This window comes from Eretmochelys imbricata, chromosome 6 (assembly GCF_965152235.1).
Source record: "Eretmochelys imbricata isolate rEreImb1 chromosome 6, rEreImb1.hap1, whole genome shotgun sequence".
Lineage (NCBI taxonomy): Eukaryota > Metazoa > Chordata > Testudines > Cheloniidae > Eretmochelys > Eretmochelys imbricata.
The window spans coordinates 99,296,066-99,310,784 of record NC_135577.1 but is presented as its reverse complement, the minus strand read 5'-3'; the positions used below and the strand labels follow the sequence as shown (position 1 = coordinate 99,310,784).

General features: G+C 40.5%; 1 protein-coding gene across 3 annotated transcripts in view; it reads left to right on the top strand.

Moving 5' to 3' along the window:
• Positions 1 to 14,719, top strand: part of GALC (galactosylceramidase) — a 61,480-nt gene that overhangs the window by 2,760 nt on the left and 44,001 nt on the right. For all 3 annotated transcript variants that reach the window (XM_077819229.1, XM_077819228.1, XM_077819230.1), the window contains exons 3-6: positions 2,820 to 2,883; positions 5,543 to 5,656; positions 8,293 to 8,432; positions 10,394 to 10,432. In XM_077819229.1, the coding sequence (XP_077675355.1) occupies positions 2,820 to 2,883; positions 5,543 to 5,656; positions 8,293 to 8,432; positions 10,394 to 10,432 (357 nt within the window). The remainder of the gene's footprint in view (positions 1 to 2,819; positions 2,884 to 5,542; positions 5,657 to 8,292; positions 8,433 to 10,393; positions 10,433 to 14,719) is intronic.

Sequence of the window (14,719 nt, the reverse complement as noted above, 5' to 3'; positions counted from 1 at the left end):
CTGATGTTTGTTTTTTAATTGATAAACATTCCCGATGTAAAAATATGAAATAAGTGTTCATCCAATCAACTCCAGAAATGGTTATTCGTATCTAAGCACTTCTCTACACAGAGAAATAATGCAGACTGTGGGCCTGTGATTTCTAAAGCATGCTAATGTGCTGCATGTTAATTGGTACATATAGAATCTGCTGGTGTGCACTAAAGGCTTCCTATTTAACTTTACCATAGTGCTGTTTGAAACAGTCCGATGTGAAAGTGCACTTGGGAGCATTACAAAAAATTACTCATTACAGTATATACAAAGAGAGAGTCCCTTCTATCCCCCACCCCCGGGATTTTTGGACATCTGTGTAGACTGCAAAAATTGCTAAAAGTAACCACCTCTCAAAAATAAAATTAATAAACAGAATTCTTACTGATGATTGATATAGGAAATCTGTATTCTAATTCTGGCTCTGTCATTGACTGACTTGATTTAACTTTGGGCAAGTCACTTAGGTCCTGACCCTGCAAACGTGTGCGCTTGTTTCTATGCACGTAAATAGTCTTGTTGACTGCAAAGGAACTACTTGTGTGTAAAGTTAAGCATGTTCATTAGTGTTTGCAGGATTGGGATCTTAACTTCAATTAGACCAACTGTCTCTATGTGTAAAACAGTGAATACTGGCCCAGTTCTGCAGCATGCTTTGCAATCCTGTCTAAATACAAGATATTATGGTTAGGCTAATATTTTGTCATAGTAAAAGTCAGACAGGTCACGGGCAATAAACAAAAATTCACAGAAGCCGTGACCTGTCTGTGACTTTTGTTGCTGCAGCTCCATGGTTCCCCTACCAGTGTGGTGGCTGAGAGCTGTGGGGTTCCCCTTTTGCCCACGGCACCTGGGAGCTGCAGGGTGACCATATTTCCCAAAGGGAAAATGGGACACCCCAGCCTGCTCATCCAAGGCATCCGCTTTGTCCCCCACCACCCCATGTGAGGCTGTCGCCTGTCACTGGAACCCTGAGGAGGTCCCCCCCTGGAGTCTGTCATCTGTGGCTGGAACTTTGCCCAGGCCCCTTGTCCCTGCTAGAACCTTGCCAGGGCCTCCCTAGCTGTCAGCTCCAGACTCCTGCAGTCCCTGGGGTTGAAACAGAGAATGTCAAGGAGGTCTCAGGAAGTCACGGATTCCGTGACTTCCATGACCTCTGTGACATAAATGAAGCCTTAATTATGGTTAGTAATACAATAACTTGAAGGTATGTCCTGTTTGTGTGGTGATAACTGTTTCTGGAACCTAAATTCTGAGGCTGAACAATCAAGTCTTGTGACTCCAAGGTGTAGTAGCTGCCAAGAGTAAACACCCTTGTTAAGTTAAGAGGAAACAACTAATTATACTGAAATGACTAAATAATTTGAGGGTACTTCTCTTGGTAATAACCCTAATATAGGCTAATCAACATCTTGTTGTTTCTGTTGGGAGTTTATTTAATTTTGGAAATAGCGATTACTGAGATTCCCCCTTATTGCTATTCTGAAATAGCTAATGATTAAATATTTTGGGATATTGAGCTAGAATTAGAAGGTTTTTTTTTTCTAGTTTAAAGGTGGATAAAGTGAAGGGTTGAGGTGATCATATCTATTGTGGGTAGTAAATCCTGAAGGCAATATTGAATCAGAGTGCAAAATACTTCATGACTTCTGAAAATTACTATACATTTTAGTTGGCAATTGCAGAGTATCCTTGCTCTCTAGCTTGCTAAAATTGTTCCATTTTAATAGAGTTAATATCCTAAGGTTTGCCTAGGATTCAAGTCTATTTAGGTATGGTTCTGAATTCTTTAGATCAACCAGTAAAACACTTTTATACCTGTAAAGCTATCCATTTAGAGACCTGTACCACTTAAACTATATCAATGTCTGCACTGATATAGTTACAGCAGTACCAAAGCTGTACAGACAGGCCCTAAATGCCATGTAGGAGTAGTTGTTGCTCAATAATAACTTGAGCTGTGTCCTGAGAGGGCAACATACCACTTTCAAATAGCTGTTCCCTTGGCTTCAGCCCTGTAGAGCATAGTTTCTGTGTTAGAGAGAGAGAAGTAGCCATGGAGGTTTTTGATGGGAAGTGGGGAAGAGACATGATGTAGCTGCCTTTGCCTTCTGTGCACTCAGTCATCTGTAAGATGGTCTTTTTGGCCCTTTTTACACTGGTTATGGGAATGTAGCATACGACCTCTTATATGTAGAAGTTACTTTACCCTCTACAGAAGTTAATCAGTTATGGTTCTGAATTGTTGAGATAAGAGCACCTTTATACTCCTAAAACTGTCCATTTAGAAGGCTGTACTGCGTTAACTATATCAGTGTCTAAATCGATGTAATTACATCCGTACCAACCCTCAAACTTGTAAACCTTTTTAGTTTTTAGAAGGAATATGGTCATTTTGAAATCTAGTCAACTTAAAATAGTATTGTCCTACATCAGCCTCTGGACTGCCGTACAAATTTTTTGGCTTTACCTTGACCTCTTCCTATTTTGTTAACTTTGTTGTGCTAAAGATTCATGCAAACAGGGAAACGTACTAATAGCTACAGGAGAGACAGTGAAACTGATGAGAAACCAAGTACTCTCAATTGTACAAAATAAATAAACTGGAAAAAGTGGAATAGCTTTTCCCTCTAATCTTTCAGTTGCATTAACCGTAGGTGATTGTAATAATAATGGGTAAAATATTCAGATAGAAATGTGATGAAGTTGATGGTGATGCACTTTTTAGTTGGACATTCTTCTGCTTATATTGTGTATTCATTGATATTTTTTCTCCTTTTTTAAAGCCAAATTTTGGTGCCTCTTTGCATATTCTCAAAGTAGAGATTGGTGGTGATGGACAGTCAACAGGTATAAATTCTTGGGGGACTGGGCTTACTGTTTTTATGCAGATCATTCTTCACTTCAAATGGTGTGGCGATGCAATAGATGAAATACTACCAGTTTAGCGATAAACATTGTGATGAACATTTCACCTCATTTGAAATAGCAAAACTCTCTGTGATACACTTGGAACTGCACTACCATGTTTAAGAATGTTTTCTGCTAGCAGGGTTCTAGCACCATTTCTCGAATTGGTGTGGGAAGGGTCTTCTTTTACATGAGAACTGTGGTACAGACTGTTACTTAGTGTGGTGTATTCTAGAACAAAATAATACCTGTTCCCAATGGACAGGGAAATTGTGCCAGTGAGATGTATCGTAGGGTTCCAGCCATAATATTGAATAGCTTTAGTGTTTCTCAAGTGTCAGCTCTGCTCTGTGAACTAGATATAAACCTTACTTAGAACAAGATAGTTCTTTGTTCTGCTTCCTTATTTGAAGTCACGCTTGCCTATATCACAGAAAATGATTTTCTTAAAGATGAGCCGTGTGTTAGTTGGGTTTGATTGTTATGAGTGTTATCTGTCTTAATGCTCCATTTTCAGACTTTTTGATAGCTCTGGTGAGGTGTGCAAGTGCGACTATTACTGACTAGATTTTGAGCATTAAACATTAATACCCCGGCCCCTACAGTCCTGGAAGTCTAGAAGTCCACTTTTTTGACAGGAAGAATATTATTTTAAGTACAGGAATTCATTGGTGTTCAACAGAGATTTAGTCAGTATGTTGCTGGCAGAAAAAGTGGACTCATGGGTGTCCACAGACATATATAGCTCTTCATCTTGAAAATACTGTACTAACATTATTTAGTCATAATAAGTAGGTAAGTAGTGTCTTGGTTTTCAGATGAGGAAACTGAGGTACAGAGATGAAGGGACTTGCCCTTGGCCTTGGTCTGTGTCAGAGCCAGGACTGGAACTCGGGAGTTCTTGGCTCACAGTCCTGTATGTGCTTGCATACTCAGTCTATGTCTAATACACACATCACTGTAGTTTCTGGGCATCCTCTAAAAAATATTTGCCATTATCCCTCTAACAGGGAGAACTATCCTCCCCATCACAGCCACAATTTTAAAGTGTTCAAATCCTAATGGTTTGCTGATTATCTGACTTGCATGTGCAGTGGTGTTCAATGTGTAACTGCACAAAACTTGTGTTTATCTTTTGCTAAAACAATTGAATATTATGTGGTGAATCCCAAAACTACTTCCAGCAGTAGAGAAACCCCACAGTAATACTAGTCCAAATCTTATATGAAAGGGAGCTTTTCATTATTATATCATCGTGTAGTTTTAACTGAACTCTTGGTTTCATAACAAGTTTCCTCGTTTTCCCTCCCTTTGTGTTTCTCTTGCCATCAAGAATTAAACATGCAGTAGTCTGTGCCATGCTATCTGTTGTTTATCAGTTCAGAGTCCTTGCATGATGGTGGAAATATTTCTTTCCCCTCCTGATACTGCTGTGGTGATGTTCATGCAGTGATTCCTTGGCCCAAAATAATATTGAAGGTAGACTTAGCATCACAGTAATTGGGGATGTAAAAGATCTACTAGATAATCAGATCAATCCTTTGGCAAGGATAAGGTATAGTCCCTTTGACAGAAAACATATTTTCATATTAATGTTAAATGGATACTGTGCTTGATCAAGGTCAAGAGACATAGGCTGTCTACACTTATGGTGGCAAGTAGAATACAGACACTGCACATCCAGCTAGCATGGATATAAATAGCAGTGTAGACAGTGAACTGCAGCTTTGTAGAGTATTGCTTTACACAACTGACCCCACAGGGTATACAGTCTACACGCTCAAGCTCTGCTTCCCAAATCAACACTACTGTTTTCAGCAGTGTAGTGTCTTGCTGCCTCCACAGTGGCTGAGCCTTTCCCTGTCACAGTTAGTCTTTGACAGGGGAAAATTGTGGGAAAAGGATATGGGAGCTCCCCCGTGCTGGTGCATTTTCTCACTTCAGTGAAAGGTTCTGGCAGCAGTTAGCTCCCAGAGTCTTTCCCTGCTGCTGGAGCATTTTGCTGCCATGTGTAGCTACACGCCACAATGACAAGTGTGTACATAGCCTGCCTTTCACTGTGGCGTGTAGCTACGTGTGTAGTGCTTATATTCTACATGCAACTCTAAGTATAGACAGCCTAATGTCTGCACTGTAATCAGAGGAGTAATTGCAACATGTACAGACGTACTTGATTAGCTTTAACTTAGCTAGCATAAGTACCAATAGCAGTGCAACTGCAGCAGCGTAGGCTGTAGAAGCCAACCCAGGACTCTTGGTACTTACTTAGGCAGCTAGCCCATGCTGCCTGAGGCTTCACTGCTGTCAGTACTCGCACTAAATAGATTAAAGCTAGCGCGGGTATGTCTACATGTGCTGCAATCACACCTCCACTTGCAGAGGTGATGTACTCTTAGAGGGAGGGATGGCTAGTCTTTCATGTTGGCTTCCATTGCTCACTTGGCTTTCAAATTTACTTCAAAGAATGCATGAACTGTGCTTGCGGTATGTGCCTAGATATTATGGTGATGAGCAATATAAAAAAACCCTCTAAGATACATAGGAATTTGTCATGACACAGAAAACAATTTGTGAGATATCTTTGTTGTTTCCTCTGTAGATGGTACTGAACCCTCCCACATGCACTATGAAAATGATGAGAATTATTTCCGGGGCTATGAGTGGTGGCTAATGAAAGAAGCTAAAAAGAGAAACCCCAACATTAAATTGATTGGTAAGGACTTGTTCTGTCTTCCTGTTTTCAAACACTATTTCATACCTGACTCATTCTTAATTGGCTTCTTAGCTTTAATGAAGCAAAGTATTCTTTGTCACATTAGCCAGTGTACAGTCAGAGTTTAGCCAATTTGCCTTACCTCTCCTTGTAAAGAATATTATTGTGTGATTTTTTTAAGGTTTTATTGTGACAATGCCTTGTGTTTGGTGGGTTTTCCCCCCACAGCGCTGGGTGATATTTATGTTTGGCCTAAATAACTAAACTAAAACAGTCAGTATAAGAGTGTCACAGTGTGAGATCCAAAGGCTAGAGACAATAAATTCAAGACTAAGAATCTCCTACATTATGCATGCTCATTCTTCCTTTTTCCCAGATACCCTTTTTAGGAGGAGTCTTTTCTAATCCTACACACAATAAACTAACTTTTCATATCTTCCAGGACTCTATTTATTCCCTTCAGACTTTTATCAAATGCTTTCAAAAACTAGCTCAAGCAAATGTGCTTTGACTTCTGATTTTCACCTCAAATGGGTAGACAAGTTCTGTGAGGCCTTCACTGTTCTGTTCAGTTCAAGTCAGAGCCCTGTATCTACAGCTGTGGAATCTACCTGTTGCCACTGAAATGTGTTCCAAAATAGAAGTTGTCATTTAAACTTTCTATTCTTCTATGGTTTGCAGAGAAAATGTTCCAAACCTGAACTGAACGTTAACCAATGCAGTGATTTGGAGTGGGTGTCTGAGTTACCAAGCTCATGTGCTAATTCCATAATTCCAAACCCACCTCCCATGTGCCAAATGACCCCAGAATTCCTTACCTCATTGTCAAAACCCCGGCTTCCCCTCTGACACATCTTTAATTCAGTTATAAAATGTTAATTTTTAGTCAGTCTATGGCAACTTGAAAATTAGAGTCTTAGAGGCAGAGTAAATTATATTGAATTTAATATAAAAATAATGAAAACACCCTATATTTGTATATGAAAATGAATAATATAATTCAGTAAAACACTTCATTGCCAAATTTACTGGAGGTTGCTGTGGACTTTCTAATCTACTTCATCAAAGCGCTTTAACTACAGAATTTTACTGGAGAGCTGTTAGGTCCACCTTTCCACTGCGCCACTATTATGCTCATACCAAAGTTGCCCTAAAAAGTACAGGAACAGCTGGAGGAGGAGCTGTTTCCCCGTCACCAAGGCCCCGGGGCTGGAGGAGTGCTGTCAGTTCCAGCTGTGGCCCCAGGGTCGGCAAAGCTGTCCCCCATCCCTCGTTGTAACGAATCCCTAGCTATACCAAACAAATGGCTTGGATCCCCAGAGGTTCATTATAGCGAGGGTGTACTGTAACTTATGTCTGCACTATTTATTTATTCAGTTTATACAGTTTGCCTGTTTGATAAACTCAGTATGAACATTCATATTGCAAAATAAGTGTTGCCAAAATAAGATTTCATCCATACACAAAGGAAAATCTCTTCAAGCACAGGTTTACAGCAAGTCTATAGTCTTTAAGTGTTAACATATTTGCTATTTTAATCTTCTTAATGGCTGAAACATTTGAGTTCTTGCAGACCAGTTTCTGTGCTGTCTCCTTCCTGTTCGATCACTGATTTACTTTCACTCCTGTTTTGTGTAACTGCACAAAACTTGAGTTTATCTTTTGCTAAAACAATTGAATATTATGCGGTGAATCCCAAAACTTCTTCCAGCAGTAGAGAAACCCCTTGCCTCTCTAAATTACCACACTGTCTTCTCTGCATAAATTACCACACTGTCTTCTCTGCCCCCGAACCATCTGCACTGTCTCAGTTCTGACTGGAAAAGTTGCCTACATCATGAATTATGCTGTTTTGTAGTTTAGTGTTGCTTAATAGTTTATGGTCAGGAATATTTGGAGAGAACCATCTTTGTATATTAAGAATGAGTGAATGATGGAGGTCTTCCTCCCATAGGGAAATTTAACGGTGCATCACTGCAAGGGACATGAACTAGATTACTGTGGGAGGGTCTAGAGGCTCCAAACGAGGATCAGAAATCCATTGTGTTGTATAAACATAGAGTAAAAGACAGTCCCTGTCCTGAAGAGCCCACAGAACCTTTGGAAGCAGATTTTTTTTTTTTTTTTAAATAATCGTTAAAAAGGAAACAGACCAATTATACTACAAGAATTAAAATAGGACCAAATCCTGCTTGCCTTACTTGAGAGATTAGTCCCATTCACTACAGTGGGCTAAAAGCCCATGGTGAGCAGGATCAGACTCTTGTGTTTAGATATAACAGAATGTATTGCTTGATCCTGCAGTTCTGGGGAGTGAGGACCGGGACCCACTATCCTTGATGTAACCCATCATTTGAGCCAGTCAGGGGTGAGATGTTGGGTAGATGATTGTCATTGCCTAAAGATAGAGTCTTAGGTGGAGACATTTCACTAAGGATGTACAGCTTATGCTCGATTCTCAGCTAGTGTAAATAAAGCATAATTTCATTGAAGTCAATGGAAATACACTGATTTGCAGTAAGGATCTTTCCTTACATCTTTCAGTTAATATCGGCGGTGGCTTGCTCTTGTTTCTTACTGATGTACTCAGTGCGCCTAATTAACTGTCCTTCTCTTTTGATTTTTCTCTCTTGTAGGGTTACCTTGGGCATTTCCTGGATGGATAGGGAGGGGTCAGAACTGGCCCTATAATCATCTGGATGTCACTGTTCACTATATTGTTTCCTGGATTCTAGGCGCCAAGCAGTATCACAATTTGGACATTGATTATATTGGGGTCAGTAAAGTACACATCTCAAATTTCTGTTTGTTTGTCTGTGTGTTTCATAATTGTTCTTTGTTAACCCCTGATTTTGATTTCCCCCTCCATCTCCCAATCGCTCTGTGGCAGCCAGTTAACAAATCATTCCATATCCAGAGCCTTATGTTTGCCTCTGGTTTCTGGTGGAACAGGCAGAAGGCACATGGGCTGGCACTGTTTTGCAATTATTAATGGGTGCAATGCTGATTTTCAACATTTGCGGGTTCCATACTCTAAACTGTATAAAATGAATGTCTGACTTTGTCTTAGAGTAACAGCCGTGTTAGTCTGTATTCGCAAAAAGAAAAGGAGTACTTGTGGCACCTTAGAGACTAACCAATTTATTTGAGCATGAGCTTTCGTGAGCTACAGCTCACTTCATCGGATGCATACCGTGGAAACTGCAGCAGACATTATATACACACAGAGATCATGAAACAATACCCCCTCCCACCCCACTGTCCTGCTGGTAATAGCTTATCTAAAGTGATCATCAAGTTGGGCCATTTCCAGCACAAATCCAGGTTTTCTCACCCTCCACCCCCCCCCCACACAAACTCACTCTCCTGCTGGTAATAACCCATCCAAAGTGACAACTCTCTACACAATGTGCATGATAATCAAGGTGGGCCATTTCCAGCACAAATCCAGGCTATTACCAGCAGGAGAGTGAGTTTGTGTATGTATAGGGGTGGGGGGATGAGAGAGCCTGGATTTGTGCTGGAAATGGCCCAACTTGATGATCACTTTAGATAAGCTATTACCAGCAGGACAGTGGGGTGGGAGGAGGTATTGTTTCATGATCTCTGTGTGTATATAAAGTCTGCTGCAGTTTCCACGGTATGCATCTGATGAAGTGAGCTGTAGCTCACGAAAGCTCATGCTCAAATAAATTGGTTAGTCTCTAAGGTGCCACAAGTACTCCTTTTCTTTTTGACTTTGTCTTGTTCAGCTTGAAGTACATAGATAGTAACTCAAAATGTATTAAGTGAGGTTTGAGAACTTTCCAGACCTAGGTTATATGACCTTTTTAATACAGTGATGTGCTGACAATATTTTGCAAAGGAGCAGCAACATACAAGTTCACCCTTAGCTTGTGATAAACTACATGATCCTGAGGTGCATGCCTCTGTAGGAGAGTAGAGCGACTGTGCTGTTTCTCATTTAAACAGAAACTTTTATAGCTAGAATGAAGGAAAGTGGCAATCACCTGAGATCTGGGGACTTTGCCTCCAATTTCAATGGAATTTCACCCACATTACAGGACTTGGTTTCATTCACTATATTCAGTAGAACTACTTCTAAGTGGAAGCTTCATTTCTATAGACCATATGCTCTTGGTGTTACTGTGATATTTTGTGTGGTAGAACCCTTTGGTTATGGCATCTTAAAAATGGGGAAATAGCGAAGGCTGTTTTGAGCAAGAGAAACTCATTGTCAGTAAGCCGTTTTAATGATTTCATAGCCACCTCTTCTTCCCTTTAGTCTTGCTGCACATGTGATGCAGATTAGATACCATCAATTGTTTTCTTAATATATGATGCATTTCAGAAGCCTTTTCAATGCATGTGTTTTGATGGATCTTCTAAAATGAGTCCAGTTATGTTAGAACATTCAAGTTCAAACCTGCAGTCATAGGCTTGTGTAAATGTAGAAATCTACTAATAGGCAAGTTATTCCTTTTCAGAAGGAAGTTAGGTAGTTATGTCTAGGGGCCTTTGAACTTTATTTAAAGCTGCCGCCTTTAAAGCCAATAACAAAAACAAGTGGAGTTGCTCTCTCCTTACACAAGAATCTGAAGCCACAGAATTCAGTTATAATAGTGGCTGTATAATTTTGCAGATTAAAACTTTCCTTTTTTGTATTGACGTGATTCATTTTACTCTTCAGACTAATACATTTATTTTTGAAATTGCTGTTTATGTTCTGTTCCATAGGTATGGAATGAAAGGTCATTTAGTAGCAAATATATCAAGGTATGTAATGATTTTCTCTTTCCCATATTAATTTTATGTACAGTGCTACTTTATGTTATCAGTATGTGTAAATGACTTTTGAAACTTAAAAATAGTGTTTTGGCAGTTGTATGTAGGATGATCAACTTTTCTGAAATTGACTGAGTTAGGGTCCAATTCTGCAAGTAGAGCCCTGCGCGGGACTATTTTTTAATCCCGCTCCTGTCCTGCCCTGCAATACTCACTCCCATCCTGCTCCTGCATTGTTTATTGTTTATCCTGTTCCCACTCCCAAAAACCTTAGATCCCACAAATCCTGCAAGAGACAGATTTCCCCATGCTACTAAAAACTACAACCCCCCCACCAAAAAAAAAAACCAACCCCAAACCACGGTTGGTTTTATATATAAATGGAATTCAGACACAATTGTTACCACTAAAAGAATAAAACAAATTTTTCTTAAACCATGTAAAAAATACTTTAACTCCTGGTAGAAAGAGATTTGATGTTTATTATATCTCCTGCTTAAATTTAAGTATTAAAATCTTTATTTAAAAAAAATTGCTTTACATTGCTGAAATTATATTTTTGACAAACTAACAGGAGATTTAGTGTTTTTTCCAAAAATTACTGCAGTCTGTTTCTCCTCCCCAGGCCCCCAACCCACCCGCAATAAAGTACATTTTACCTGCTCCCACTGTTATGGCAGTGGGTCCTGCAGGACCTGTGGGATCCCAGTCCCACTGCAGGGCTCTGCCTGCAAATACACGGCCCACTGAACTTCTGTTGTCACCCATAGTGGTTCTAGGTGTGAAGTGCTTTCAGGGTCAGATCCCTCTCTTTGAATTTAATTGGCTGAATAAAATTGCTTTGAAGTCAGGACAGTATCACTTTAAATTGTGGATGGTAATGCTCTCATGTGAGGAAGTTTCATATGGATAGGCTGACCAGACAGCAAGTATGAAAAATCGGGACAGAGGGTGGGGGGTAATAGGCGCCTATATAAGACTCAGCCCCAAATTTCGGGACTATCCCTATAAAATCGGGACATCTGGTCACCCTACATATGGAACTCTCATCCCTAATGGAAACTCCAGTAGACACCATTAGGATCCTTCAGCCTGGTCACTATTGATTTCTACTGGCTGCTACTGAAGGGCCTGTAGCCCCGTAGCATGTTGCATTGTTCCAAAACCTAGTTGCCAACTGGAACCAATTGAAAATCTACAGAACTTCCCCTAGGAATGATAACATCATCCTTTATCTTACTACCACAGAACTCATATAAGGTTCTCATTATGGTACCAATTATAAGTTCTTAATGAAATGCAGAGTATGTTTAATTCTATTTGTCATAGTTGAACTGGAAGTTTTCTCACAAATACCCATGATACCTAATCACGGGAACTACATTACCACTTTCAAAGGTAAATTCTGCAAGAGGCCAAGCTTCTTCAACACCCATTTAAAATAAAGGCAAGTTGAAGTAGCTCAGCACTTCACATGACAAGGCCTTGATGGTGACTCAAAACCAAAAACACTTACTGTTGACAGAAGATGTGCAGTAGGGCATGTAACGTTAAAGTGGAATTTTATTAAGGCAAAGAAACTGTTTCTACCTTAAATTCAGTTCTTTTGTTGCATCTTAATATTTCAGAAATAAGCGAAAAATTAATTTTAAATTTAATACCGAATTGTATTATCTGTGGAGTGACACTGAATTTCCCAGAGAAGTGAACAAGGATTGGATCCCAGACTAGATTACTCTATTAATTATAGAACTGCTATAGATCTTTGTTTGCCATAGAGTTTTTGCAGTTTTTTCTACACATGATTATATTAGAACTGAGTCAAGCCAATAGTTCTAATGTATTTATTGGTAAATCTTAATATTGTTGGGTTTCATTCACTATATTGAGCCTAAACAATTGGATAGATAATTTATTATAGAAACTGTGTGGGATTTTTTTAATGTTGTTTTCTGACTTCCATATGTCTTAAGAAATTTGTCTGTGTTCAGAAAGTTAACACTTATTTCTCTGTGTTCTTCATGTTCACTCGCTTCTGTTATACAGAAAACATTCCATTTTTCAGATTCCACCTTTGCTTGCCATACAATTTTAAATCTTAGCAAAGCTAACCTGGTACTTCAGCAATAAGGGACTCTATTCAGCAGTACAGACTTTCAGTCTTTGAGGCAGTTTTCTGGAAAAGCTTTGTGGCCGATTGAATTGTTTGACTTGTAACTTGGCCCAACTATATGAGAGTTCTTCTGAGCTAGATTTGGTTATCCAATACTCCTATTATTAGAAAAATGATGTCGGTTTACTCTGAAACCACAGAGTATTTTAGTTAACTAAGTCTAAACCTGGCCCCACTGATAGGGTAGATCACGTTAGTCTACATCACTCTCCTTAAGGAGGAAACTATCTGCTCTTTGTTCAGGAGTGGGGGTTGGCTTATTTAGAGCACTGCTTACTCTTGGAAAACAAAGGGCATGATCCTGCAAGGTGCTGAGTGCCATCCATTGCTGTTTAATTTAATAGGAGTTGAGGATACTCAACATCTGTTGGGATTAAGTTTTTAGGTACAGTGTCATCCATTGAGGAGGAAGATTTTTACTGTACCATATACTAGCCTTACATTTGCAGCTCCTCATTGGTTAGTGGATAGGCTCTGATTGGGTAAAGCATTCCTTAAACAAATGTCTTGTCCCTATATGCTGGATTTTGCCTGATCTGCCAGGAGAAGAGAGGATTTTGTCTCTACTTCCAAGTGGGTATTTAATTCTTATGAATAGGCCGTAATCCTATCATGTGCCAGAATAAACTAATGCAGCTGTAGTTTAGTTCTGTCGCTGTTTTAGTAGCTTGGCTTCCTAGACCCTCCAAATTTTGGACCAGATTCTGCCAGCCTTGCTCACCTTGAATGGTACCTTACTAAAAATAGTCTTATTAAAGTCCTAAAAGTAAATAAGGTTGGCAGAATCTGTCCCCATGATATGCATTTGGTATTATCCCTTAAACCAGTGGTCCTCAAACTGTTTATCATTGTGGGCCTCAGGCTGAGAGCCACAGCATCCGCCACCCTAAAACTGCCCACAGTCCCCTATGCCCAGACTGGGGCCAGGAGTGGAGCCCTGAGCGTGGGCTGAACAGCCGGACTCTGCTGCTGTGACATGGGGCCAGGACCTGCGGCTGGCCAGCAGCTGGGACCCCCAGCAGCAGGCCCAGGAGCGGAGCGCCCAGGGGGCCAGCAGCCAAGACCCAAGAAGGAGGGCCAGGAATGGAACCCCACCTAAAACCCAGGGCAAACCCCTAGTTCCCAGAGCTGCCCCCAAGGGCCGCCCAGAGGATTCAGGGGCCTGGGGTCTTTGGCGGCAGGGGTCCTTCCACTCCGGGTCTTCGGGGCTCTTCGCCGAAGACATGGAGCAGAAGGAGCCACCGCTGCTGAATTGCTGCCGAAGACCCGGAGCAGAAGAGGCAGCGGCGGGTCCTTCACTCCGGCTGTGTTCAGAGGCACTGAAGAACCCGCCGCAGAAGTGCTGCCGAAAACTTTCGTGGGGGCCCCTGAAAATTCTTGTGGGGCCCAGGGTAAATTGCTCCATTTGCCCCCCCATCTATCCACAGACCCACTCTCCCACCCCCTGCCCCACTGCGGCACTTACTAGCCCCCTGATGGCAGGAGTGCTGGTGCAGGCTGCAAGACCCTATCTCCCCCTTAGCCAGCCCTGCCCCCTGCCAGACTAGAGCGGCAAATTTCAAATTTTTTTAGTGCAGCATTCCTTCCTTCTAGCTTTGGGGAAAAAAAAAAAAAAGGTGTTGAATTGGGAGTAGATTTTTTTTTTGAGTGATAAGGAAAAAATTAGCTCTAGAAGTTCAGATGCTTATTCAAGAAATCTACTTTCTCTGTTCTGTGTGGTGTTGCACCTGTCTTACAATGGTTCTTTTTGCTTGTCGGCCATTTAAAAAATATTTCATTGTCATCACCGATATATGCCAGCCATAACAGGGAATTTGGAAGTATGTTAGTATAAACTTAAATCCTCTATGATCCTGTTAAGTGTGTTTTGAAGGCAGTCATGTTATTCATCTTCCCTCCTTAGTTCGTTACTGTTTCTTATATCATTAAGTAGAAAACAAAAGTAAAGAGGCAGGACAATGTAACTCATATATTAAAAAAAAAAAAAATCAGAGGTTTAACAATCTCTGGGATAAGTAGTTACAAATAACAGGATTATTAACATCTTTTCTGTAAGGAATATATGATACCCACATGGTGATATCTTTATATTTACCATGCTACTC